Genomic DNA, 24,747 nt, shown 5'->3' with positions numbered 1-24,747 from the left:
CGGCTACTGGCTTTGAATTAGTGTAAATTGCTAGAAGAATCACAGAGGAGTAAATGAAAGTGATTATATTTCTTGTCTAAATTATACAATATTCAACAAACAACTTACAACGCCTGAAAGCACTATAAAAACAAACATCCATATTACTTGCCATAATGAACTTGAGCATATAAGACAACAACAAAAAAGGCCACGACTCCATTCCTCTAATGACTAGAGAGTTTGAGGTTATATTTATGACAAACGCCCCATGCGCTCTCTTTTGTCCACCCTGTCATATCTTTCTCCGCCTGTGTAGGAGGCCACTTTGCGATTGTGCCTCTCACTTCTTCACCACCATCGGCGCGGAAAAGGTAATAAAGCATCATATTTAAATAAAGCCAGGCATGCGGACTATATGTGACGTGCATATCGTCTTTGTAGCTACTCGTATATCCGACAACGTTATGGCCCCATTCAAAAACTTCGTTGCCGTTAGCGTAGGCCACAGCTCTGGCGATTCGATCCATCTGAAAGATAGAAATGTCTCGTTCGCCTTCGTCGCGATGGGGGATTCCAGCGCGAAACATCATCGGCACACCATTTCCAAAGAGCTTGCGAAAGTAATCTATGAGAAGTTGTTGACGAGATTTGTAAAATTCAAGCTCACTCCAAAAGAGCCGGCGGCCGTTCTCAGCACCTTTGAGTCCGGTTGAAGAACCGCCGATGGCGCTGTAACCTTTCATGAAGCCGAGATAATCCCAAAGCATGGTCTGGTAGATGATCAAATCCGGACCTTTACCGTCCATACCTACAGTCTCGTTGAGATAGAGCAAAAACATATGAGGCGTGCGCTCTTCGAACGGCACTTCATCGATTAGAGTAGCCCACCACCAGCTGGGTTTTCCGGAAAGAGAGCCAGGAATATGCCAATGCTCGACGGTAAAATTTAACGAAGGAATATTGCAGATGGCAGTAGTATGCCGCCCAAGACCCCCCTCGCGACTTCGCAAACCCACAGCTGCGCACAAAAACATGGCCATGTACCGATCTACCGAATCAGCGAGCATGAGCACGCGTTTATTTCGCAACCACGAGAGTGCGCGATCGACACGGACAAATTCAGGCGACGAATTATCGCCAGCCTGGGAAAACTTGACGTGATTCTTGACATACTTCATCCAGTTTACGGGCGATTCATGCATGAGCTCAATGTCGGGCTCGGAAGGCAAAAACGTGATATCTTGCGGCTTTGATTGCGGATATACGGCCATCGGCACGGGAGGGCGTTTGATAAGAGTGTCGTAGTAGGGCACGTAAATAGTATTTTCAATCCCGCTGGAGTCCGAGGTCATGTAGAGGTAGCCAGGGTGCAAATAAGGGTCTTCGCAGTGCAGGGGTGGTACATCTGCGGCGGCTTCAATAATAGTAGTTTTGGTTGCGGTCGCGGTTGCGGTTGCGGTCGCGGTCGCGGTCGCGGTCGACAATACCAACAGTGGAGGCAGGGTGATAGTCGAGACTACGGTTTGTAGCACGGTGACGGTTATTGGTACCGGGGGAGTGAGCTCGTTGGAGGCCGCATCAGCCACGCTATTGTGGGCGATACGAAAGCTGCGTATAAAAGCTGGGGTCAATAATGGGGAAAAGTAGAGAAATGTGGAAGAGGACATACTCAGATAACCCTGCGACGGAGGGGTAATGTAAGCGGAAAAAGAGGAAGACGAGGGCAGCGTTAATGAAAATTGATAGAGCTGCAACGCAGCAAGTCGAGCGTCTGAGTTTGATCATTGCGAAAGATCGCGAAGGATCACGTCGCAGAGAGAGATGGAAGCGAGCAGACAGGAGAGAAGAAAAGAGAAAAAATATAGAGAGAAGTGGAGAATGAGGGTGAGAGGAACTTGCTGCACCTGGTTAGGTCCACGTCAAAATTTATCCAGAAGGAGACTGGCCTATACGTGATCTCGGGACACTTGTCAAACGACTCCGAGCCACTCGCCTGTCTAGCATATTATGGAAAGAGCGCATATTGACGGATTTCAAAGTAGATCATAGCAGTACAGAAGCATCAGTAAAATATCCGCAGCGATACCGGTCCTGAGCATCGCGCTTCCGAAGCATCGCACCCGGGGATATGGTTGTTGGATGGTGGTACGGTACGGTACGGCTGATCCGGCGCCGCATATTAGCGATAAAGGTAAATTCCGTAAATCAAGCAGCGTTTTTATGACAACCAGATTAGCTAAAGAAGGAGCTGCTAAATCATAATAGAGGAAAAAGGAGAAACTTTTAGTTGTACCTGGATTTTTATCCTATAGATGCATCCAAGCCTACAGCTGCGCGTTGTTTGCCAAAAAAAAAAAAAAGTACGGAATCTCGCTCACCCCTCGCTTACAAACTCTAATATCTCCTGCTGAGCTCGTCGGCCCATAGCTCATCAAAACTTTATAATAGGACAATATTACACAAATGCGCCTCCGTTTTAAAAAAAAAAGATACTACATTTTACTCTATATTGACCGAAATGCATCTCTTTCGAACCGGGTTCTATCAGCAGATCACCGCGTCTGCAAGAAATCGTAATGGTGGCACTCCGCCCACGCCTCCTCCACAGTGAAATTGCTATCCTGCGGCCACCGCGTCACCTGACCCTTCACCTGTGCTCCGCCCAGCGAGCGGAACAAATAGTACAACATCATGTTTCCATACATCGTGCTGTGGGCGCCAATATCCACATGCATGTCATCCCTGTATATTTCTGGGAATCCCGGCACAGACAATCCCCACTCAAACACCTCGTTGCCGGCATGATAAGCCACGAATCGCGCCATACGGTCAATCTCATACAGCGAGATATCGGTCTTGCCTTGGTCACGATGCGGAATAACTGTGCGCATCATCATCGGCACCGTTCGCGTAAATATGTTGCGTAGATACTCAATAAACTGCTGGTTTCGATTCATATAAAACTTGAGCTCGTTCCACGTCATCTGGCGGCGCAGGTACGTGTTTGGCGTTGAGATATTCTGTTTGAACTCGTCTGCCTTTGCGTACCCGCGCACATCCCACAGATTACTTTGGTAAAGAATCAAGTCCGGCGCTTGTCCATTCGGACCGTTCACGTCCGGTAGCGTCTTCAGATACATATTCACGATGCGGTCCTCAAAGGAAACCCGCGTCATCTGCGGCATCGCCCACCACGTCGGTCGAATCGAGAACATTGAAGCAATATGCCAGTGATAAATCGTAAAGTTGAGACTGCTGATATGACACCACGCGGTAGTGTGCTTACCTTCCGGTCCAATCTCAAACTTCTCGTCAACCGTAGTGCAGAAATGTTGCGCCATGAAGCGATCGATCGAGTCTGCGGCCATCAAAATGCGCCGATTTCGCAACCATTCTAGTTGCTCTCTTACTTCGGTTTGACGAGCGCTCTGCTTGTCGGATTTCTTTTTTTCGTAGAATACGTGCTCCTTGAGCAGAGCGAGCCAGTTAATTGGCGCAAGCTTTAGGACGTCATCCTCAACCGGCTCATCATCAAAGAGCATTGTTGCATGCTCCAAATCCACCGCGTCCTTTGTCTGCGGCAATTCGAGCAAATCGTCGTAGTAGGGCACGTACCGCGCTTCATGGTGTTTACGCTTGCCGCCCTTTGGAATTTGCAGGTATCCAGGCATCTTGTAGGGGTCTTCACACTGCGGCGGTTTTAGTGTGCGGACGGCAGCCGCCGCGACTCGCGGATCGATATCGTCATCAGTACCTAGGGCAGCGACAGTCTCTGTCGCAGTCTTGGTCTTTGTCGTGGTTTCCGTAGCTATCGCAAACTCGGTCACGGCCTCGGTCGACACGATCGTAGTCGTCACCGTCGCGGTCTCGGTCTCGGCGGGTGGAGTGAAGGTTATCGTTACCGTCTCTGCGCGGAGAGAGAATTGCGGTTCTTTGAGTTCAGTGGCAGGCTTTGATGAAATGCCAATCATTTCACGGGCGCTAAGTCATTGCGACGGTTAGTAAATTCTTGTAGAGCTCGACGACAATTGTAGCGCGAGTCGGTAATGAGTTTTCAATTTTGGCTAACAAGCATTTACTTGACTGTGCCCGTAAAGAACTGATGCTGTGCCAGTGATAAACTCAAATCCATGCAATGAGGACTACAGGTCTTTGTAAAGACCCAGTGGAATACCCTCACAACCACAATTGAAAACCGCAAAAAGATATTTTACTCACGATCTGAAAGTCTGACCATTGTTTTCGTCAGTGCCAATGAGCGCGTAGGCAATCAATACCAACACCATGATATTGATGGCCACCCCGACATATAACAGTGGCGATCGGAATATCATGGCTCTTTTTACTATCTCTCTCCACAAAGATACAAAAAAAAAATCAATGCAATCACCAGCAAATATGCAAGCTGCTCATTCAATGAAATAAGACTGCTGGTAATCAACAGAAGAGTCGACAATAAAAACTCAAGATGAAGGGCGCAAGACGCAGCACCGCCGCACTGGAGCTGGTGCAGCCAATTCTCAGCCGAACCTTGCTTTGGCTGTCAAGTTATATAAGAGTTGGGTAAGAAAGGCCACGGTCATTACTAATGAGCTTTATTTGCAGATAGACTAAAGGAATAAGATGACACACTACTGCTTTTGGAAAGACTTGCATTTATGCACTCTAGGAGCCTACAGGAGTATATCTCACTTGGGGCAAATATGCATATACTGATGATGGTGATCATCATCATCATCAGATCATCATCATCATCAGTGATCACCATCATCACTACTATCATCATCACCACCGTCATCATCATCATCATCCATGACAATCACACGTGCTGTAATACAAACAGCTATAGCTGAAATCGCATTCATCTATCGCGAGATCGTCGACAGTGGTATAAATAATCTCCCACGCGAGTTGTCGATCATATAAAAGTAGGCGCAAAGCTTTGTATAGTCTTTGGACGCAATTGGATCTGCGGCAAACAATTATCAAATCAGAAAACAGATAAAATACTAACCACGAGGCAATGATCTTTTCTCTCATAAAGAGCATGGACAGATAGTGACTTGCAGGTATAGAGTATTTACGCGTCGGCAACGCCAAGATGATAGATGCGCATCCGACTTTCGAGCTCTTACTATAAAAAACTTGGCAGAAGTTTAAATACCCGTCGATTGCAAACAAACCTGAAATCATCATAGTCGATGTGGGCCGGTTCGCATAGTTCAATCCAAAGTGAAAATATGGGAAATTGAGCAGGAAAGCTAGATGATCAGAGCACGCGTCGAGAATGTGCAATTTTAAACTTTCCATAGCAAACTTTTTATATGAAACTTTGACTCTCACCAAAACAAAACAGATACCTTGCCTCAGTCTTATTTCCTCCTGCGCCACTTCCTACACTACAATCTATAAACACATAATGATAAAAAACAAATAAATGGTATATTAAAGTCGATAATAGTACATCAAAGTCGATAATATTAATCAAAAACTTCTATTACCCAATCCTACAGCCAATCATAGCGCCTGAACATCATTTATCCAAAAACATAAAGTATCATTCATACAACGACAACGAGACGTTTAGATAAGGTAGGCAACGAGACCGAGAACACCAGCCATGGCGGCAGCGGCAACACCAGTCTGCTGGTTGGCACCACCGGTGAAGGTAGAGACAGCGGGAGTCGAGGTGTTGACAGTGGGGATGGTGTTGTTAGAGTAAGGGACCCTTCAGATTCTATTAGCACAGCGTTCGTAAAGAGAAAAAAACAATTCAAAAGAATAACATACGAGGTCGACTTAGCCGGGCAGTTAGTCACCGAAGGACCGCACGAGGTGATAGTCTCGAGGGTGGTAACAGTAACATAGGCGCGCTCATCAAGAGCAGCCGAGACGAGGGCCGCGAAGGCAACAACGACAATGGTGAAAAGGGCAGCAGCGTACTTCATTGTGAATATATGTGAGAGTAGTCGAGGAAGTCTGAACGAATGACTTGGGTGAGAGAGACTGGTGTGTGGATAGAGAAGAAAGACCAGTCGACGGCGGGAGGCTTCTTTATATGTGTTTTTTTTGGCTGGTACAGAGCAGAGCGCAGAGCGCGTCTGTTTTCGGCAAACATGTGAGCCGCACGGGTGATTGCCTCATTTGGACTAAAGCACGCAAAGAGGGTTTCTATTAGGGTTTAGCGCTAGTATTTATTTGGAAAGAGACCCTTAAAGCGTGGGCGTCGGAATGCAAATCTCCTGCGAATGTGAGATTGAGTGAAATTATGAGCGGATTTAGAAGCTGAGATATTCGATGATAAGGTTACTGTTTCTGGGGCGGAAATATTGCTGTAGCTATTCGATAATCAATAGTAGTAGTCGTATTTGCAATACTTAATACTTTTGCTGGCTTTGCTCGAATATCGACATATACGTTATTCGGCATTCATTATTCATTATTCGTTATTAGATATCCGCTGTTAGCTGACGCCCTTGCGCATATTTTTGGCATAGCTCTCGTGCTGTCGGAATGCGGCAGCCAACGTTGGCACGCACGGGCAGAAAAAGCAGCGAGAATGAAAATATGGAAACCGAAAAGATTAGGCGAGTCAGATAAGCTTTGATTTTGACGTGTTTTTGTTTGGGTCTTTGTGTTTTGATGTTGCCCTTTTCATCCGTGGGCTCTATTGTTTCTTGCTACAAGTTGCAACTTTTATGTATCTGAATTGTTGCTGTATTATTAATCTATCTGCTGTCTATAATCTCCTGGTTTTGCTTATATTCTTACTGCTGCTGCTGTTGCTGTTGCTGCTAGCGTTGTCAGTATGGTGCGATATCACTATTGCTCTCGGCCCACAGCAACGGCTCGGCAGATGGCGTTTTGGTTCTCGAAACTTGAGCAGCTCACACACAAGAAAGAGCCTATAACAATGCTAGAAACTCTAGAAATGTTAGTAATGCTAGCAACGCTAGCATCAGAGATAGCGTTCGTCGCTATCATGTACTTGCTTGAGATCTATCTCGTCTATTACACGAATATTGCAAGGCGATCGCTGCTAAATTCCCAATGCAGTATTTGCATTGACTCACGTTGCTCCTACTGTTGATCGTCTTCCGCTATGTCCATGCGAGGACGCGAGGGGTGAGTGTATGCGCCGAGGAATGCTCGGCTTATTTTGGACGCGTATGCACCTACCTCTACTCATTTTTTGGTCTGCTGGAAAATCAAACGTCTTTGTACTTCCAGTCTGTATTATTTAGATAAAAATATAAACCAGCAAAACAAAAATAATTTACAACTTAGCAACGGCAGGCAGACACCAAAGCATGCCCAGGCTGCTACTCCAAACACGCGTCTGCCGTACCCTCAATATAGTTTCCCCTCAATATAGTTTCCATAATCGTCACTCACGTGACATAACTTAAATAGTTTCACGTGACTCTAGTGCTGAGTATAGGGCATAACCCTAAGTGACTGCTTTTTGCCGCGACTGTCCCGCACTCCCACACAATTGTAGGCACGAGGCTCTCGCACCAGTTTTGGCTCTTCACCATAGGAGCTAAACCCTACTCCACCTCACCCGTATCGCAGCGAATCTTTTCCGTCCCCAATCCACCAGCCTTTCAGCAGTACCTACCTCGTCTCCTTCCGACTTTTTTCTTGTTTGTCCTGTTCGACCTTCTATTGTGAGTTTGCCTCTGTTTGTTTTCTTTTCTTGGTATATTTGGTCGCGCAAGTCGCATTGCGGCGTGGATGAATGTGCGAGTGGAAAATGAATTAGATAGATCGGAGATGACATTTTGCTCATAAGAAACATAAAGAATATAACTGATACTAACTCTATCATTTTTCAAAGGTCGATCATCAAAAGCAAGCACATACATCACAGTTCATAACCATGGCCACCGAAATTTCCAGCAAGAGAAAGCAAGTCGCTGACGGTGTTTTCTACGCCGAGCTCAACGAGTTCTTCACCCGCGAGCTTTCTGAGGAGGGATACTCTGGCGTTGAGGTCCGTTCTGCTCCTACCAAGACTGAGATTGGTATGTTTCCGTTGTTTACTCGAAAAGAGAAAGAATTAGAGTGCTGAGTTGGAGCTGTTTATTGGATTACAACGCCCTCAGTGTATGAAGAAGAACGAATTGCTAATTGGCGCATTATAGTCATCCGCGCTACTCACACCCAGGAGGTTCTTGGACCCCAGGGCCGTCGTGTGCGTGAGCTTACCTCGCTCATCCAGAAGCGCTTCAAGATCCGTGAAGGTGGTGTCGTCATCTACGCCGAGAAGGTGCAGCAGCGTGGTCTGTCTGCCATCGCCCAGGCCGAGTCCGTCAAGTACAAACTCCTCAATGGTCTCACCGTCCGTCGGGCGTGCTATGGTGTTCTCCGGTACATCATGGAGTCTGGTGCCAAGGGTTGCGAGGTCGTTGTCTCGGGCAAGCTGCGCGCCGCTCGTGCAAAGAGCATGAAGTTCACCGATGGTTTCATGATTCACTCTGGCCAGCCTGCTCGCGACTTCATCGACTCTGCCACTCGTCACGTTCTCCTCCGCCAGGGTGTTCTTGGTGTCAAGGTCAAGATCATGCTTGGCTCTGACCCCGAGGGCAAGCTCGGCCCCAGCAAGACTCTTCCCGACGCCGTCACAATCATCGAGCCCAAGGACGACAGCCCGTCGGTTCTCGAGCCCCGAAGCATCAATTACATCGCCAAGGCCGCAGACCCCGTCGACGAAGCTGTACCAGCAGAGGCCGTTGCGGAGCCTATTGCTGCATAAAAAAGAGGGAAAAAAAAGTAATATCGGTTTTTTTTTTCTTTTTGTATTGTTTTATGTTAATATATGGTTGTGTGCCTTCCGTTGTGTTTCCTTTTGCGTTTGGTCTTTTGTCTTATTTTTCGTTACCTGTAATTTCTACTCGGATATAAATGCATAAAATATATCTGCAAATTATACTTTTCCAATCCATAGGTCTTGTGTGTAGTCCATTCTCTTTGATTGTGACTCTAGCCATAGAGAAGTTCACATTAGAAACCCATACTACGTTATAGAGAATATAAGAACTGATTCACATTGTTTTAAAGTACATTTAATACAAATTATAAGCCACGCACACAAATAGAAAATGGACCCAAAAAAAAAGAAAAAAAAATGTTTTAAGAAAATGTAAGCGTCATATCCAGAGAAAGAAAGAAAGAAAGGAGCGCATAAACAACGTAAATGAAAAGAAGAAGAAAAAGAAAATACTTTTGATACATAATATTACCCAATTGGTATAGTTTTTTCTCTTCCAAACGTCAATAAAATCCAAAAATAATAAAAATAAAAAAATAAAAAGCTGAGAACGACAGTAAATCACGTAAATTAACAAGATATAAAATGGGAACGATGGGCAACGAAGGCTCACGCTCACTCAGAGACACACTAGAAAAAGTACTGTTACATTGGAAACCAACAAAATGTGACGAGGGAAAGCGGAAAAGAGAGAAGGTTAAGGAAGATTGGACGGAGAATAAGAGTCAAATGAGATACAAAGACGGAGCGGTGAGATAGAGAAAGCTGTGGAATACATGACTTTGCAAGCGAAAATAGAATGAATTGGAATGATTAATGACAAGAAAAGAAGAAGTAAAAGAAAATGAGCAGAGAAGAAAAGACTACTCTTGCTCTAGTTCCTGATCGACATTCTCTTGCTCCATCTGCCGTCTTACTTTCTCGTTCTCAAGTTGCTCATACAGCAGAAACAAGGCACGCTCATTCTCATCCGCAGTGCCGCGGATAGTAAACATCCGCTCACCGCTCTCGTCATGAGGCTGCTTGGCAATCGAAATACGCGCACCAGATACACGCCGTATATCCTGAATCTTGGTGCCGCCGCGGCCAATGATACAACCGACCATATCAGCCGGGATCGCAATATTCTGCGTCTGTTCGGGTCCGTTGCCGCCTGACGACGAATCGTTCACGCCGTCGAAATCAGCCGGATTTCCTGTGCGTGCACGCGTGCTCGAGTTTGCTGACGACGAAGTACCGAATTCTTTAGCTTGGGGGTTGTACAAGATCGTGGTCGTACCGCGCTGCCAATCCTCAACGAGGCATTTGCCAATTTCCCAGACGGCAAGTCGGATCGCATCGGCGACACCGTGGACTTCTACAATACGTTCGGTGGAGCCAGGAAGGATATCTTTGGATGCTACCATGCGCACGCTGCAGTCGTCTTGAATCTGTTTAATTTTTGAGCCTTGGCGACCGATGATCGTGCCCATCTGGCTGTGTGCGACGAGAAGACGGATGGCTGCGATTGCGTTAAAAAATTTTTTGCATTATATCCAAAACAAGATAGGACATACTTGTAGAGTTATTGGCAATAGGAACGGCTGTGGGAGGAGGCGAATCAATAAGGGTCTGCGCTGCCATTGCATAGGCCTAGAGGGTTAGATAAAAGTTAGCACAGTTGAATCTAATCCAGTTGTCCTTTATCAGATCGGATCACGATTCCATCTTGATAAAAGCTTGCTCTTCTTCAACAGAATAAAACGGCAAGGACAGCAGAACATACTTTTGCGACGCCCTCGAGCGTGCCCGTGACGGTCAGCACACGATCATGCACACCAGGGACAGGCTTGCTAACACCAGCCTTGACACCAGTAGCCTCACGCATATCAGCCACGTTCTTTCCCTGCTTGCCAATGATGACTCCGGCTTCCTTTGACGAGACGAGCGCGCGCAGAGTAAGTGGTGCAACTGCGTAGGTTTCCTCGGTGAACACTTGCTGCTCGTCGGAGCCGTCGGCTGCATCGGAGTGGCCATTCGTGGGCTGGTCGTAGACCTGCTGCTCAATTTCGGACATGATCTTGATGGGAGATGAAGGCAATAGTCTGATGTGGAATGGGTTGGATGAGTGGATTGGGTTGGATGAGTGGATCGGGGCGGGGGGTGTTTTTTCGACGGAACACTGGGTGAGGAGGATGGAGAGAGGAGAGGGAGGAGAGAGGAAGAAGAGGAAAAGAAGAAGAGGAGGAGAAGAAGAGGAGGAGGAGGAAGAGAGATGGAGTTGAAGAGGGTGGGGTGGTGAAGGTGGAGAGGCAGAGACGAGATGAGCAAGGAAAAGGCGAGTCGAGAAACGGTGAAAAATAATGTGCGGGACGCAGCCTACAAACCAAAAACTCTTTCGCGTCGGCGACTACGACAGACTCTCAACATCTGCATTTTTGTTGCGAGCGCATCTTCATTGATTTATGTTTATATGGCTGTATCTTTAAACGTATTGTGTAAACTATTTTTCATGCCTATTTGTTTGTAGAAAATGTGCTGCGAGTAGCTGACCGGGCCGACTCCTGCTCGATAGTGAATCGCTCACCCAATGGAAGGCCACCGCCCTTGATCCCGAGATTAGTCTTCATCGCATGCTCTTCTAATCCACTCATATATACTTGCACACTACCACAAGACACCTTTTGGACTTCTTCCGCATTCACTGCGCTATCTTAAAAGCTAGCGGTTCTATATATAGTAAAATTGTCGCGGTTATGCAGGGGTACTAATCACGTGTATGACGCGTATACAGGGCAAATTCATCTTCCTACAGACACGCTCGTCAACACACAACTGCACACAAGCGCTGTGCAAGCCACAGCATTGCGATTTGATGTGCCTTTAATGAAGATTCTCTGTGTGGCGGAGAAGCCGTCTATAGCAAAGAGTGTCGCGTTCACTCTAGGCGGTGGGCGAGTTACCACTGTATGTCCATACCTTTCTCATTTGCCGGAGCGAATCTTGTCAACAAGACTAACATTGCGGGTTGCTTTATAGCGAAACTCTGGGAATCGATTCATCAAAAACTATGATTTTGTATACAGGTTTTCGCCGCCGTTTGGTGAGGCAGAGGTGACGATGACATCGGTCGTTGGCCACATTATTGCCACGGACTTTGCTGGCGACGCTCGTGCCTGGTCAGGTTGTGCGCCTATCGATCTTTTTCAAGCTCAGATCTGTAAGAAAGTTGATGAAAGTAAGAATACGGTGGCGAAGAATATTAGAGACGAGGCGAAACGAGCTCAAGTGCTTATGATTTGGACGGATTGTGATCGTGAAGGAGAGCATATTGGGGTTGAGGTGCTTAATATTGCAAAGGAAGGCAATCGGAATTTGACAGTCAAACGAGCAATGTTCAATAATCTTGAAGCTCAGTGTGTATTTTTTTTTGGTGTGCTTTTATTGATATAGACCCTAACTCTTCAGACACATCCACCAAGCAGCACGGAGCCCACGCGACATCGACAGACGCCTAGCCGAAGCAGTTGACGCCCGAATCGAGATTGATCTTAGACTGGGCGCCGCCTTCACCCGGTTCCAAACTTTTGCCCTGAAAAGCTCCTCCCCTCGACTAGCTGAGGCAATGATTTCTTATGGTTCATGCCAATTCCCAACCTTAGGGTTTATCGTCGACAGATTTAAAAGAGTGCGCAATTTCCGTCCCGAGACGTTTTGGTATATCAAAGTATCTGTTAAAAAAGATGATGTTGTTGTGAATTTCAATTGGAAACGTGGACATTTATTTGATCGGATGGCTGTTACTTTGCTTTATGAGCGGTGCATGGAGACAGGGAATGGGGAGGCGCGTATAGTCAGTATGATTGAAAAACCGACATCAAAGTGGTGCGTATCCAGAACTTGATTATATTCATTTGACCTCTGTTCTAACTAAATTTTTTCTTTGTTTTTATATAGGCGCCCGCTTCCATTAACTACTGTGGAACTGCAGCGACGCGGGGCCCTGTTCTTAGGGTTTTCTTCGAAGAAAGTAATGGATATTGCCGAAAAACTTTACCAAAACGGATTCCTATCCTATCCGCGCACAGAGACTGATCAATTTGACGATGGTATGGACTTGAAGACATTAATACAGAAGCAATCAAGCGATGCAGCATGGGGATCATATGCACAGAACCTGCTCGAAGGCGCGTATAGTAAGCCGCGCAAAGGAAAACATGACGATCATGCGCATCCACCTATTCACCCTGTAGCGCACTGTTCTCTTGGAGGCTCACTTTCGGCTGATGATATGCGAGTGTATGAGCTTGTGACGCGACATTTTCTTGCGTGTTGCTCAGAGGACGCGAAGGGTGAGTTGACGGAGATTGTGCTCGATTGGTCTGGTGAACGGTTCGCGACCTCTGGCTTACGAGTCATACAAAGAAATTATCTTGACGTCTATAAATACGACCGATGGACGAGTAGTAGTCAAACATTACCGCACTTTGCCCAGGGAGAGATGGTCAGACTAACACGCGCGACGGTCGATCAGGGAGAAACGACTAGTCCGACATACATCACCGAACCAGAACTCATTCAACAAATGGACGCGAATGGAATCGGCACCGATGCGACGATAGCAGAGCATATTGAAACCGTGCTTGCGAGAGGGTATGTGGTTAAAGTTGCCAAAGGACCTGGTGGCCGCTTTCCGGAACCGTTGCCATACGAAGCGCCTGCGCGAACTGCACGAGGCGGTAGCGCTAGAAATAATGCCAGCGGTGGCGCCAGAGGCGGTACCAGAGGTGGTCGTGGAGGTGGTCGTGGAGGTGGTCGTGGAGGTGCTAGACGACAAGGGGATGCGGTCTTTACTGCCTCAAAAAACACTGGTGGGGGAGGAGATGGACAACGTGAGTTTATCCCCAGCACGCTAGGATTTGCACTCGCGGAGGGATACGATCAAATTGGATTCGATATGTCATTAACTAAGCCATTTCTACGAAAAGAATTAGAATTGAGCATGACTGATATCTGCGAAGGACGAAAAACTAAACATCAAGTTATTAGTGAGAGTTTGGGCCTGTATTTAGAAGTGTTTAAGAGGTCTAATGAGCAGAAGGGTGTGCTGCAGCAGGCTTGTTCACGGTATGTGAGGTGAGGTCAGAAAAAGACAAGAAGATAAGCTGTTCTAGATATTATATTTGCGGTCTTCATATACAGGCTGAATCCTGTTTAGTCAATTGAAAGAGGCGCCTGCCGCTTACCGTAGTAATGCCCGTCTACTAAAGAGGAGAAGATCGGTTTCAACGGTTTTCCTGAAAAAGAAATTATCTTTTATCTACATCAACGTTCATACTCATGCGGATGCAAACAGCATATTAGAGGCCTATAATGCATCTGATTACATTTACTTCATTTATATTTTGATATTGAGAAAAAAAACACTTGAGAAATATGAATAGAGTGAAGAATACAAAGAACTTAGTCATAGATCTTAGCGCAGTAACAGTGTCAACCGAACCTTATCTTTCCCTTATTATTCCGTTTATGGAATGGCCAAAGTACATGTCATATTTAAATTGGAAAATAATGGCTTGGTGCGTATATATTTCCACAAATATAAACTACAGATTAGTATATTTTGTTGTAAAAAAAACCGAAAATAAGTTTGTAATTTAAAAACTGTAGCAAGTTAAGTCAAGAGGTCGGTATTCAAGAAAACAAAGCATTGTACAGCGAGCAAAATAGATCGATTATTTTTAGCCTTTAAAGAAAAATACACCCTCACTGTCTTCACTTAGCACGCACTTTTCTAAACACCAAATCACTGCCAGCTTTCTACCCCTTTTAAAACGATTCTCAAACTAATTATTATTGTATTTTATACGGAATTTTTTTTGTTTGAGAGTCTGCTTATTTTTATCTACCAAGTTGCGTGTATCTTCTTGCGTGGTGAATAATAAATAGAGATCGTCAGGGCCTCCTCTCCTTTATCTTTATTATTTATTCACTCTCACTCTCATTTTATTGAACTGTTTATTCCTTTTTTCATTTGAAGCAACAAAATATATATAACTAGCTTGGTAATAGGGGACATCTTCTTTTATTTAAGCTATTGTCTATTGTTTGAGCACTGTTCATTCGCATCGGTTCTCACAATTCCTTTTTTTTTCTCAAGGGTCGTGGTAAGCAGAATTCCTCCATTCCGAGAAGTCTCAAAGAGTTTTTATAATGCTAATAAATGTGCGTATTATATCTAGTTATTCACAAGAAGAAAATGCAATTACGATACCTTCACATCACCTGGTGACACATTCAGCATTAGATTCTCGAAAAACCCTTCAACAGAAGGCAAATAATAAATCAAAGTGATAAACAAAGCAAACGACAAAATAGAAATTCCAAAAAAAGAATTGCACAAGTCTAATTTCTCATGGCAAAACGTTCTCAGTCGACGGCGTTACACAACACTAAATCTTCAGCAGCACGTGGCACTGCCACGAGCAGCAGAAGCAGAATCAGCAGCGCGATTCTGTCGATGCCGACCAAAACTACGACAAGTAGAACACAACGTACAGTCTCATTTATGAGCTTTCCGTCTCAATTATCGTCCACGACCAGTAGTCGGGCGTCGACTAGTCGGACGGTCAGTCGGGCGAGTATCGGGCGATCATCATCAGGGACTAGTTCGACGAGGAGTACTCATACGCCGACGATTTCCGTATCGTTATCGTCGACAAAGCCGTCGTCGATGTCAAGCAGTACGTTAACTCGGTCTTCATCTGCATTTTCGTCGCGTACAACCAGTTCTACGCACCCACATTCAAGCAGTACATTTTCATTATCTGCTTCATCATCGCTTGTTGCTACGACTTCGACAACAATTCAATTCTCGTCATCTCTCTCTTCAAACACAGCAGCTCCAACATCATCAAATTCAACATCAGATAATCGCAGCAGCAACAAAACGACAATCATAGCTTCAGTGGTCGGATCAGTCGGCGGCGTACTAGTACTACTATTGATTCTACTCGTCTTTTTACGACTCCGTAGTCGTGCACGAAGGCAGCGATCTTCATATCTCGGACCGATGTTCCATCCTACGCGGGATCAGACTGCAGCCGGTGGAATGAGCGGCACTTCAGGACAGACTGGTGGGGGAGGAGGAGGTGGAGGAGGAGGAGGAGGTGGTGGTGGTGGTGGCGGAGCAAGTCAGCAAAGGAAACTAAGCAGGAAGATCAAACGACCTGAGATGGCACAGCAGGGGTCGTCTACAGGTGGAAATATAGCCGGAGGTAGTTTGAGCGCGGCCGGGGCGGCAGCAATCGCATCTAAAAATTTGCGGGGCGCACAATCATCTCACCGACAACAGAAGATACTACGCTCGAGTCCTCAACAGCAGTACACAACCAGACGACCCACGACACCCTCAGACACAGTATCACCACCGTCTAGTAATTCTCGCCGAAGTTTTCTTGCTCCATCGATGAGCACCAATTCTGAGATCCCCCATTTTCTAGGCTCGATATTCACGAGATCGAGAAGAAATACCTTCTCGTCATCCATAAACTCGTCGTCTGTGGGTGCAAATACGAGTAATACCGGAGACGAGAGCGGGTTTGTCAAAATAAGTGGGCGCAAACTTGAGCGCTGGCAAGATCCGGAGATGGCTAGTATACACAGTGCCTCTGGGCGAGTGTATGATGGGAGCGGAAACGAAATTAGAGGGGAATTAGAAGCTGAATATGCAGATGTAGATAACGGTCTTGATGAGATAGAAGCATCAGCCGCCGAGGAAGAAGGAATAAGAGGAGAAGGGCAGAGAGGATCAGAAGAGAGTGAACAAAGTAGACGATATGAGTATTATATAGGGACTGCCAATATTGCTGATTATCGGGAAGGCGGTAGTGCGAGGATTGTTTGAGCGCTAACAAAGACTTAGAAGGATAAATAGTTATAAGTTGGGCGTCTTTTTTCAATTTCTTATTTTTTTTTTTCGTTTTTGGATATCATTGTTAATAGCACCTTTTGTTTGGATCATTTTGTATATTTACTTTGGACTGGAGTTTTTTTGTGTTTTTTCATGATTTTTTGTTTATATGCGCTTTAAGAAATGTTATAATTTTATTCTAGGAACAGATATGTAATATTCTGAGAATAAATATTCCAAGTGTAGCATATCCCTGATTAAGAAAAGAAGGCTAGAATACCTTTTTACCTAAATAGATAAAAGACTAAAGTGGACTAGGATGGGGGATGTCAAATATCAGATATCAGCACTTGATACCTCGAGACAATCGAAAAAGCACAAAAGCAACAATCACAAAAGCATCATTTGTAATTATATAGATATTTGGTAATGGATATTCAGAAACAGAATGTGAATGGATGCGAGAGGAGCCGGCCAGAAGAGAAGAAAGAGAAGAAAGAGAGGAGACTGATAAGATATAGACAAAGAGGATGGAAAAGGGAGCGGGACGGGCGATCTTTGGCTTTAGTTTAAATGACAACGCAATTTCCTGGACGAGTTTGTCTTTATATTAACGAATCTCAGGCCGTTTCTTCTTGGCGTTGGTTTTTGGGTAAGTGCAGCTTGAATGAGTGGGATTGTGGAGAAGTAAGTGTCGTGAACTTGCTGTCGCCTTACAGTAGCCTGACAACGCCAGAAACAGTTAGCAAGGATAGAAAAACATATGGATATTGCACCAACTCGAGGATGGATCTTCACGAGACTGCCCCATACCGTATTCATCTCCTCTAGTCATCTCCATCGGCTTATTTTATAGCGCATAAGACAGATTCACCTGGGGAAATATATAGACTGAATTCAAGTAAACTAAGAGACAGCTGTCAGATCAATGTCATAGCACGTAACCGAGCTTGTATTTGGCGAGCTATATGCTGATTTATAATCTTTAGAGCGAGGGGTGGTGCAGAGCCGAGGGCAAGTTGTCAGATGGCCAAAAGAATCTGATATATCGAGGGTAGATACATAAGCAGAGTGTCATCCTTACAATATGAATCTGTCAAGCCATTGGAATTGTATAAGATCAATCTAGCCATTGTCTCTAAAGCCGTTGTATTGTTTTGAATACCGTTGTACGGATATTTTTTGCCAGTACGTTTTATCAAGTATAGAACCGAGAACGGGAAATTGACTACGACAGCAAAATGGGATTATTGAAGAAGGAGATGAATGCGGATCCTGCCATTGGCACTATAATAGAATATCAATTGCTTAATTTACTTACTCAGGCATAATCAGGATATTACTATCCTGGCTTTCTATATTGGGACGAGATTATATAAGCATCTGGTAATAGATGTGCTTTGAGTTTCAGTAATTAGATTAAATTTGGATACTTCAATACTCTTCAACCAAATTTGCTATAAAAGAAAGCGGGCGGCAGCGTCGGCAATGGCTCGGCAAGGTTAGGCTCAAAATTAGAGTGAACTCTGTTTCATACGACTAGTGCAGCTTATTATCAATATATATACGTTGTTCGAACAAGTGAATATAGATATAGATATAGAAGAGTTACAGAAAAGACAATTGTCTATTAAGAACAGGACGAAGCAAAAGCGATACTCAAAGTAATTTGACAGCTGGGCCAGCTAAGTTGAACCCAGGCGCAGGATCTTCGGCAACGGGAAACGGGGCCTCTGGCTCGTGCTTTGAATTAGTTCAAGGAAGGGGGCATTTGGGGTGAAGTAAAGAATATCGAGAGTAGAATATACACTGTAGACTAAATAGAGACCGCCTAGATAAAGACGGATATCCATTGTGAATTTGCTGCTCAGCATTTTGAGATTCGGCAACTATCCCAGCGCCACAACTGTTAACACAAAGCCACAGCTGTAAATACCAAACGTAAGAATACAGCAATACAACAGGCAACAATGAAATAAACCAAGAAAAGAGTGAAGGGGATGGTTTTGTGAAGCAGCACTTAATGACAGCACTTAATGAGAAAGACAGACAAAAAAGGAAATAATGGAAGCGAAGAGGGAAATAGTGCGAAGCAGGTGCCAAGACTACGGCTGCAAAATAAGACAGCTGCTGCAGCACTCGTTTCTAAATACACACGTCTACTATTTAACCCTTCTCCTTCTCCCTCTCCTTCCTTCTTATCATACCTTGGCCTTGTTCTTGTTGTGTTCGCCAGCATGATACACAATCGCATAAGATCATGGCTCATTGGCCTCGCAATCTTCATCAACATCGTCCTCATCAGCCTCTTCATCTCCACGCACGACTCCACATCCAAAATTATCAAATCGTTCGTCTACCCTCTCTTCTTTCTCCCCATTTTCTCTTTCCTCTTCTGACACGCGTCCCAGAACGACAGAGTACGTCGTCGGCTCAGATCCAAATCCAGCGCGCATCGCTCAGGAACCCGTATTCTCGCCAAACATCGTCGTCGTTACTACCACAGTCACCGTTGACCTCCCCACCCCTACACCAACCACTCCCGAGAATTGCATTGATCCTTACCGTCGGCCAGGCTACCTTTTTGCTCCCACATCCAAAAAGTCTCGCTCTCGCGTTGCCGTCTACGCTAACGCCCGCTACGTGCCTTACTACGACGATCTACTCGAACGCCCCCCGCCTCCGTCGGCGCAGTACCCTCCCCCGAGAGACGTTTCACCAACCACAAACGCAGAGCAAATCTTTCGCGAAAATGAAATCCCTGGCGATTTACTCTCACAAGCTCCTACTAACTGGGTCCTTCTCTTACGCAACTGGCTCACCCTGATCAAAAACCCTACCCCAAACTCTGGTTCCTACGCGTACAAAATTTTTCAACAAATCAGCTGGCTGAAAAACAAACGTGTTCTCCTCTTGGCTGATTCTGTCGACCGTTATATGGTTGATCATTTTTGCAAAGATCTCAATCTCACGACCGAGGACTACATATTACCCAATCGCACTGGTAGCCGATGTATTGTCTCCGAACTCAACTTTACAGTCTATTACTGGCATGTACCTTCTATGTACACCTCGCGACCTTCCTGGTGGTTCTCAGACCTGATTGAATACGTCTCGTTTGAAAATCGTACTGAAAACCTCTTCATGCCCCTCGGTATCGACGACGTCAAAGGCGAAAACGGTCAGTCGCCTGATCTTATTCTTTATCAGTCCCTTCTCTGGGACTGGAAAGCAAACATGATTGGTTACCGCAAAAGCAGAAACATGTCAGCTTTTGCAGACGTTCTCTCTCGGCCATTATTCTGGGCCGAGCTTGATTTCTACCGTGCCAGACAAATTAAATTCATAAAGTACTTCAGAGACTTGTTTGGCGCCGACGTGCCAATGATGTACCGTGCCGCTGCGCCGCGCCGCGAAGCGGGTCCGGCAGAGATCTCGATTTATCAACTCGACAAAATGGCGCGTCTTGTTGCGGCATATCACGACATTGAGGTCTTTGATTGGGGCCATACACTGCATGGGTACGGAGAATTCTACAAGGATTCAATTCACGTCATGAACGGTCCGCACGCAACTGTCTATCTTAACATGATGTTTTACTATCTGCACCGGGCCTCAGGTGGTATTGAAGTAAAAGGAACTATTGTACAAACACCGGAACAGGCCAAGGCTATTGAAGGATATAACCCAGCGGACGCGTGGGCGCGGTGTAACTTGTATAACACCAGATTAGCTAGTCATTAGCGAGCTGTAGCTGTATTTTATATTATATGATCATTACGAATCATTAAGTATCATCAGGGTGACATAGGTGTTTTTTTTTTTGGTTTTTACATTTGTTCTTTCAATTATCATTTTGCGTCATTGGTCTTTCGATGCTTTCCAAGTTCTTTGTCTATTTCTGCATGCGGACACGCGAACGCGACGCGATTTTCCTAATCAAGTTAGTGCCGCTCCACGTAATATCTGTACCGAGTAAATTTAATCCACGCACTCGTTCTACAATGGCGCTATGTACCTATGGCAAGATAGACAACGACGCAAATGTGAACTCCCCCGAGAATGTGCTTATGCAAGGTGAATTAGCTCTAGCCTGGCTTCTCATAACTCTGGCGCAGAAGACTTCCTTACGGATACGAATAAGGTTAGGACCAACAGAGCGGGAAGATACGGACCACTCGTCCTTCACGAAGCGAGGTGTGATTAAACCTCTTTATCCCTTCTATGTTTTCATAACCGGTGAGATCCTGCTCTGCTTGCTTTGCTTTGCAAATTGCGCTCGTTTGCTAAATAATGCAGCTCTCGCAGCATCGCGTCGGCATCGTCGTGGGCGGCGCAAACCTCACGTTCTTGATATTCGCCCTCTTTTTCTACTACAGTCGTGTACATAGTCACATATCCATCGCTTCAACAGCGCAATTAATATCCGAACCTCTCCTTTCCGATCATATTAGATCCGAAGACTCGTCAGCACAGTATAAAGTCAAGCAAAAGGCGGCAGGGCATGAGGAAGTCATCACGTTCACACACACAGCAACGCAATACGCTCCAGAGCCGACCGGTCCCTACGTGCATCCTTGCGAGGATCCTTATCAACGTCCAGGGTACTTGTATATCCCTCCATACACTCCCGTAAAAGTCTCAGAGGATGATGACGACGAAGGGAAAGGCGACGAGCGAAAATTCATGGAGGATGCTCCAGAGTATAGCGGTAAAGGCCGGCCCTGGTTTCTTGACGCAGCATATGTACCTTATTATGATGATTTGATTATCCGAAAGGTACCGTCTCTCGCACAGTATCCGCTTTCAGAAGATTTAGCAAATGATGTCGACAATGCCTGGACAAACAAATTTTTCTCGGACGAGCGTGAAATTCCGGCCAGTATCTTGAAGACTGCACCGATAAATTGGATGCAGCATTTGCGAGATTTTGTATCTACCTCACATCCTTCCAGAGAGCTTCGTGATTCATTGCGGTGGCTGCGGAATAAGCGGATATTGATCATGGCGGACTCACTTGATCGTGATTTGTTAATGAGCATGTGTGCTATTCTTGGACTAAAAGGAAAGAAAAGCTTGTATGGACATAATACCGTCTCTTATTGTAGTGCCGGCCGACTTAATTTTACGATCTATCATTGGGATTTAGCGTCAATGTACATTTCGCGTCCAAAGTGGTGGTGGCTACCACACATGGAAGAAGTGTCGTTTGAAAACCGTACCGAGACAATCTTCAAAGATCATATTCCTGAAACATTTGGAGATCTCTTTTCCGGCGCTCCTGATTTGGTTCTATATCAGTCTCTACTTTACGATTGGCGTGCAGATATGGAAGGTTTAAGAACCCGTCGTAAGTTTCTTGCTGAGCTGAATAAGGATATCAGCACAGATCCAATACCTCTTGTTCGTCCCATGCTCTGGTTTGAACTCGATTTTTACCGCGCGCGACAACAGAAATTCATAACCTATATGCGCGACCTATTTGGAAACGAAGTACCGTTTCTTTTCCGTGCAGCTATACCTAGAGGAAGTAATCGCAAATCAGAAGGAGGTCTCTATGCTCTTGACGCAATGGCCCGACTTGTCGCAAATAGTTTTGGAGTTGAAGTTTTTGAATGGGGACATATACTGGAAGGATACAGCACAATAGCATACTCTGACTCGGTGCATGTCAAGCGAGGTCCTCACGCGGTTATATACGCTAATATGCTACTTTATTACCTCTTTAGAGCCGCGGGCGGTGTTGAGAGTCGAGGCGCGGTAAAGACTTGGCCTAGTGAGGACGGTGTCGCTGCCGGTGCCGGATGGGAACAATGTAGTCCTTATCGAATGCCTTTGCAGAGTCACTGATCTGTTTATGTTTCAAATATGTTTTGGATTTTTTTTTTAATAGAAGAATAAGATGAACCGATTCAATTACCACCCTTGCACTTTCGTAACATTTAATGGCATACTCCCAACTGGCCGATAAGTAATCCGGCTACTAAATTTAATCTCTTCTTCACCCGGTATAAACGCAAACTCAAATTTGCCCACCAAAGCGATCAGAATAGATTTATATTCCAATTCTGAAAATCGTCGACCGATACAGGCTCTAGGTCCCGCGATAAACGTCAAAAATGCCATACTATTGCCACCGGCTAAAAGCTTCGGATCGTCCCATCTATCAGGTCGAAACTCGCGCGCGTCTTCGCCCCAGATCGATTTGAGCCTGTTTATCACGGCAAGCGGAACAGCAACGTTTGTCCCCTTCGGGATAAACTGGCCCGCAACTAGACAGTCTTGCGAAGCCTGTCGTACGGTAGCGACAACCGGTGGTGTGACGCGAAGGACCTCACGAATAACATTATTAAGGAAAGATAATGACTCTACATCGTCATAGGTTTGAATGGTGTTGTAACCTTCTGGGAATGCGGCGTGAATTTCGTTGCGTAGACGCGTTTGGATGGCTGGGTTTTTACAGAGGTGATCCAGAGCTAGACAGACTGCGGAGGCAGTTGTTTCGTGACCTGCAACAAGAACTGTCAATTGGTTGGTTAGTCTGAGATGTGTGATAATAGACAGATACCAAAAAAACAAGACGTACAGGTGAGTAATTGGTCTGCCATATCTTGAACACCCCATTCTTTAGGTCCTTCCTCAATCATGATACTAATCAAATCAACATCCTTGCTCTCATATTTCACGTCATTCTTCTCTGACTCTCGAAATTTTTCTATTTTTTTCTCGATGGCATCCGTAGCAAATTTATTCATCGTCTCTCGCGACTGTCGTAAGACAACATTCCGTTTAAACGGTAACCTGTAAAACATCGGCACCAGCATTGCAAGCAGGAAAAATATTTTACTAGTTTTTCCGCGCGGTGAAAAAATAGTATCATACGCCAGTGCGAGCTTGTTATCGGGATTCTCAAGGGCGTCGAATTGCGTGCCTAGTCCGGTGCGATAAATGATATCAAGAGTTAACCTTGATACTAGAGGCGACATTCCAATTTTCGATTCAGATGCTGATAATTTAGACTCAAGAACATTTGATAGTCTATTCGCTTCTTGCAGAAAGACCGGAACAAGAGATTTAATCCTTCCGTAGCTGAACGCCGGCATGAGCAACTTGCGTTGCCGTTTATGCGCCTCTCCTTCTGCGAATAACAGTCCGTTTCCGAGAACACCTTGTAACTGTTTCGTGATATATGGCGGTTTAGGAAACTCATAACACTGTGTCTGCAACACATCTTGTAAAGCTTGCAGTGAAACCAGCATTACTCTCTCCGTATTTAGCAATCCTAAGACCCGCATAAGCTGTGTTCCTTCAGGCAATAACTCTACACGGTCAAGCAACGCTGTACCGTCACTTCGCTCCATGGCCTCGCCGTGAAAATGGCCCCATAACGGGTGTAGCGGGTAATCTATTTGAGCCAAGTTGCGGAGCTTAGAAACATGGAAGGGGTAGATGCGCCAGTAGTATATCCGTCTTGCTGACAGACCGAGGAAGAGAAGGGGATAAAACGTCCAGTTTGAAAACGGATGAACATACCGATTAATCAGCAGTAGCGCCACTAGCCATGATCCCGCAATAGCTGTTGATGATACCATAAAAACGCGTCGAATTATAAAAAAAGATAGAAAGTAGTTCTGAGCAGATACCGATTGTGAGAGCACGTCACCTTTATACTTATCATCGGTTCCAAGCCGCACGCTTTGCGCTGATATGCTGGAACGGTCACTCAGCTATTCAGCTCGAACAGTACTCAATTTCGTGAAGTTTGGTTAATATAAATATGCGAGATGCCGTATTGTAATATGGGCTGAGTTTTTAGAGAAGCACAATTTGGTTGTTGCATTTAAGGTGCTACTCATACTGTATTCAATAAGTCATGTCTACGACGAATTCATTTCCCAAATCACCCAACTAATTAGTAACGCCAGTAACGCCAGTGACGCCCAAGAGCAATAAATTTGCTACTTTTTAACAGCTTTCTTTAGAGCAATATTCAGTTTCTCTCGTGCTAAATCAAATTAGTCTTCAAAGTATCATTCCTCCCGCTTAATCCCACTCCTCAAAGCCGCTTCTAACGAGGCGTAAACCACCCTTACCCACTACT

The 24,747-nt window shown here is 45.3% G+C and overlaps 11 protein-coding genes across 11 annotated transcripts; 5 read left to right on the top strand and 6 right to left on the bottom strand.

Annotated features, from left to right (window-relative positions):
* Window positions 1-206: 206 nt before the first annotated feature.
* Window positions 207-1,767, bottom strand: V2V93DRAFT_381926 (uncharacterized protein; the record flags this gene model as incomplete). Its single annotated transcript, XM_066912127.1, has 2 exons — window positions 207-1,590; window positions 1,652-1,767. 2 exons carry the CDS (start codon window positions 1,765-1,767, stop codon window positions 207-209), a joined length of 1,500 nt encoding a protein of 499 aa, XP_066764292.1.
* Window positions 1,768-2,341: 574 nt separating this feature from the next.
* Window positions 2,342-4,592, bottom strand: V2V93DRAFT_373825 (uncharacterized protein). The gene is made up of 2 exons (XM_066911087.1): window positions 4,201-4,592; window positions 2,342-3,963 (listed from the first exon to the last, which is right to left on the bottom strand). The coding sequence occupies exons 1-2, from the start codon at window positions 4,314-4,316 to the stop codon at window positions 2,535-2,537; spliced, it is 1,545 nt and encodes a 514-aa protein (XP_066764291.1). The 5' UTR covers window positions 4,317-4,592; the 3' UTR covers window positions 2,342-2,534.
* Window positions 4,593-5,565: 973 nt separating this feature from the next.
* V2V93DRAFT_381924 (uncharacterized protein) lies at window positions 5,566-5,930 on the bottom strand (the record flags this gene model as incomplete). The annotated part of the gene is made up of 2 exons (XM_066912126.1): window positions 5,566-5,710; window positions 5,773-5,930. 2 exons carry the CDS (start codon window positions 5,928-5,930, stop codon window positions 5,566-5,568), a joined length of 303 nt encoding a protein of 100 aa, XP_066764290.1.
* A 1,556-nt stretch (window positions 5,931-7,486) lies between these two features.
* Window positions 7,487-9,069, top strand: V2V93DRAFT_373815 (40S ribosomal protein uS3). Its single transcript, XM_066911086.1, has 3 exons — window positions 7,487-7,652; window positions 7,823-8,009; window positions 8,130-9,069. Exons 2-3 carry the CDS (start codon window positions 7,865-7,867, stop codon window positions 8,738-8,740), a joined length of 756 nt encoding a protein of 251 aa, XP_066764289.1. The 5' UTR covers window positions 7,487-7,652; window positions 7,823-7,864; the 3' UTR covers window positions 8,741-9,069.
* Window positions 9,070-9,179: 110 nt separating this feature from the next.
* V2V93DRAFT_64631 (uncharacterized protein) lies at window positions 9,180-10,934 on the bottom strand. The gene is made up of 3 exons (XM_066912750.1): window positions 10,521-10,934; window positions 10,312-10,387; window positions 9,180-10,256 (listed from the first exon to the last, which is right to left on the bottom strand). The coding sequence occupies exons 1-3, from the start codon at window positions 10,809-10,811 to the stop codon at window positions 9,619-9,621; spliced, it is 1,005 nt and encodes a 334-aa protein (XP_066764288.1). The 5' UTR covers window positions 10,812-10,934; the 3' UTR covers window positions 9,180-9,618.
* Window positions 10,935-11,442: 508 nt separating this feature from the next.
* On the top strand, window positions 11,443-14,022 carry V2V93DRAFT_64668 (DNA topoisomerase). Its single transcript, XM_066912752.1, has 4 exons — window positions 11,443-11,701; window positions 11,774-12,150; window positions 12,203-12,619; window positions 12,692-14,022. The coding sequence occupies exons 1-4, from the start codon at window positions 11,621-11,623 to the stop codon at window positions 13,872-13,874; spliced, it is 2,058 nt and encodes a 685-aa protein (XP_066764287.1). The 5' UTR covers window positions 11,443-11,620; the 3' UTR covers window positions 13,875-14,022.
* Window positions 14,023-15,915: 1,893 nt separating this feature from the next.
* Window positions 15,916-16,933, top strand: V2V93DRAFT_373805 (uncharacterized protein). The gene has a single exon (XM_066911085.1). It carries the CDS (start codon window positions 15,969-15,971, stop codon window positions 16,638-16,640), a length of 672 nt encoding a protein of 223 aa, XP_066764286.1. The 5' UTR covers window positions 15,916-15,968; the 3' UTR covers window positions 16,641-16,933.
* Window positions 16,868-17,823, bottom strand: V2V93DRAFT_373803 (uncharacterized protein). The gene has a single exon (XM_066911084.1). The coding sequence runs from the start codon at window positions 17,466-17,468 to the stop codon at window positions 17,211-17,213; it is 258 nt and encodes an 85-aa protein (XP_066764285.1). The 5' UTR covers window positions 17,469-17,823; the 3' UTR covers window positions 16,868-17,210.
* A 1,060-nt stretch (window positions 17,824-18,883) lies between these two features.
* On the top strand, window positions 18,884-20,390 carry V2V93DRAFT_360467 (uncharacterized protein; the record flags this gene model as incomplete). The annotated part of the gene is made up of 2 exons (XM_066908135.1): window positions 18,884-18,996; window positions 19,058-20,390. 2 exons carry the CDS (start codon window positions 18,884-18,886, stop codon window positions 20,388-20,390), a joined length of 1,446 nt encoding a protein of 481 aa, XP_066764284.1.
* Window positions 20,391-20,648: 258 nt separating this feature from the next.
* Window positions 20,649-22,557, top strand: V2V93DRAFT_373798 (uncharacterized protein). Its single transcript, XM_066911083.1, has one exon. It carries the CDS (start codon window positions 20,940-20,942, stop codon window positions 22,494-22,496), a length of 1,557 nt encoding a protein of 518 aa, XP_066764283.1. The 5' UTR covers window positions 20,649-20,939; the 3' UTR covers window positions 22,497-22,557.
* Window positions 22,506-24,445, bottom strand: V2V93DRAFT_373796 (cytochrome P450). Its single transcript, XM_066911082.1, has 2 exons — window positions 23,233-24,445; window positions 22,506-23,167 (listed from the first exon to the last, which is right to left on the bottom strand). Exons 1-2 carry the CDS (start codon window positions 24,236-24,238, stop codon window positions 22,563-22,565), a joined length of 1,611 nt encoding a protein of 536 aa, XP_066764282.1. The 5' UTR covers window positions 24,239-24,445; the 3' UTR covers window positions 22,506-22,562.
* Between the last annotated feature and the right edge of the window lie 302 nt (window positions 24,446-24,747).

This window comes from Kockiozyma suomiensis (assembly GCF_038497685.1).
Source record: "Kockiozyma suomiensis strain NRRL Y-17356 unplaced genomic scaffold V2V93scaffold_12, whole genome shotgun sequence".
NCBI classification, from domain to species: Eukaryota; Fungi; Ascomycota; class Lipomycetes; order Lipomycetales; family Lipomycetaceae; genus Kockiozyma; species Kockiozyma suomiensis.
The sequence above is the reverse complement of the archived record's forward strand: the minus strand, read 5'-3'. Positions and strand labels throughout refer to the sequence as shown.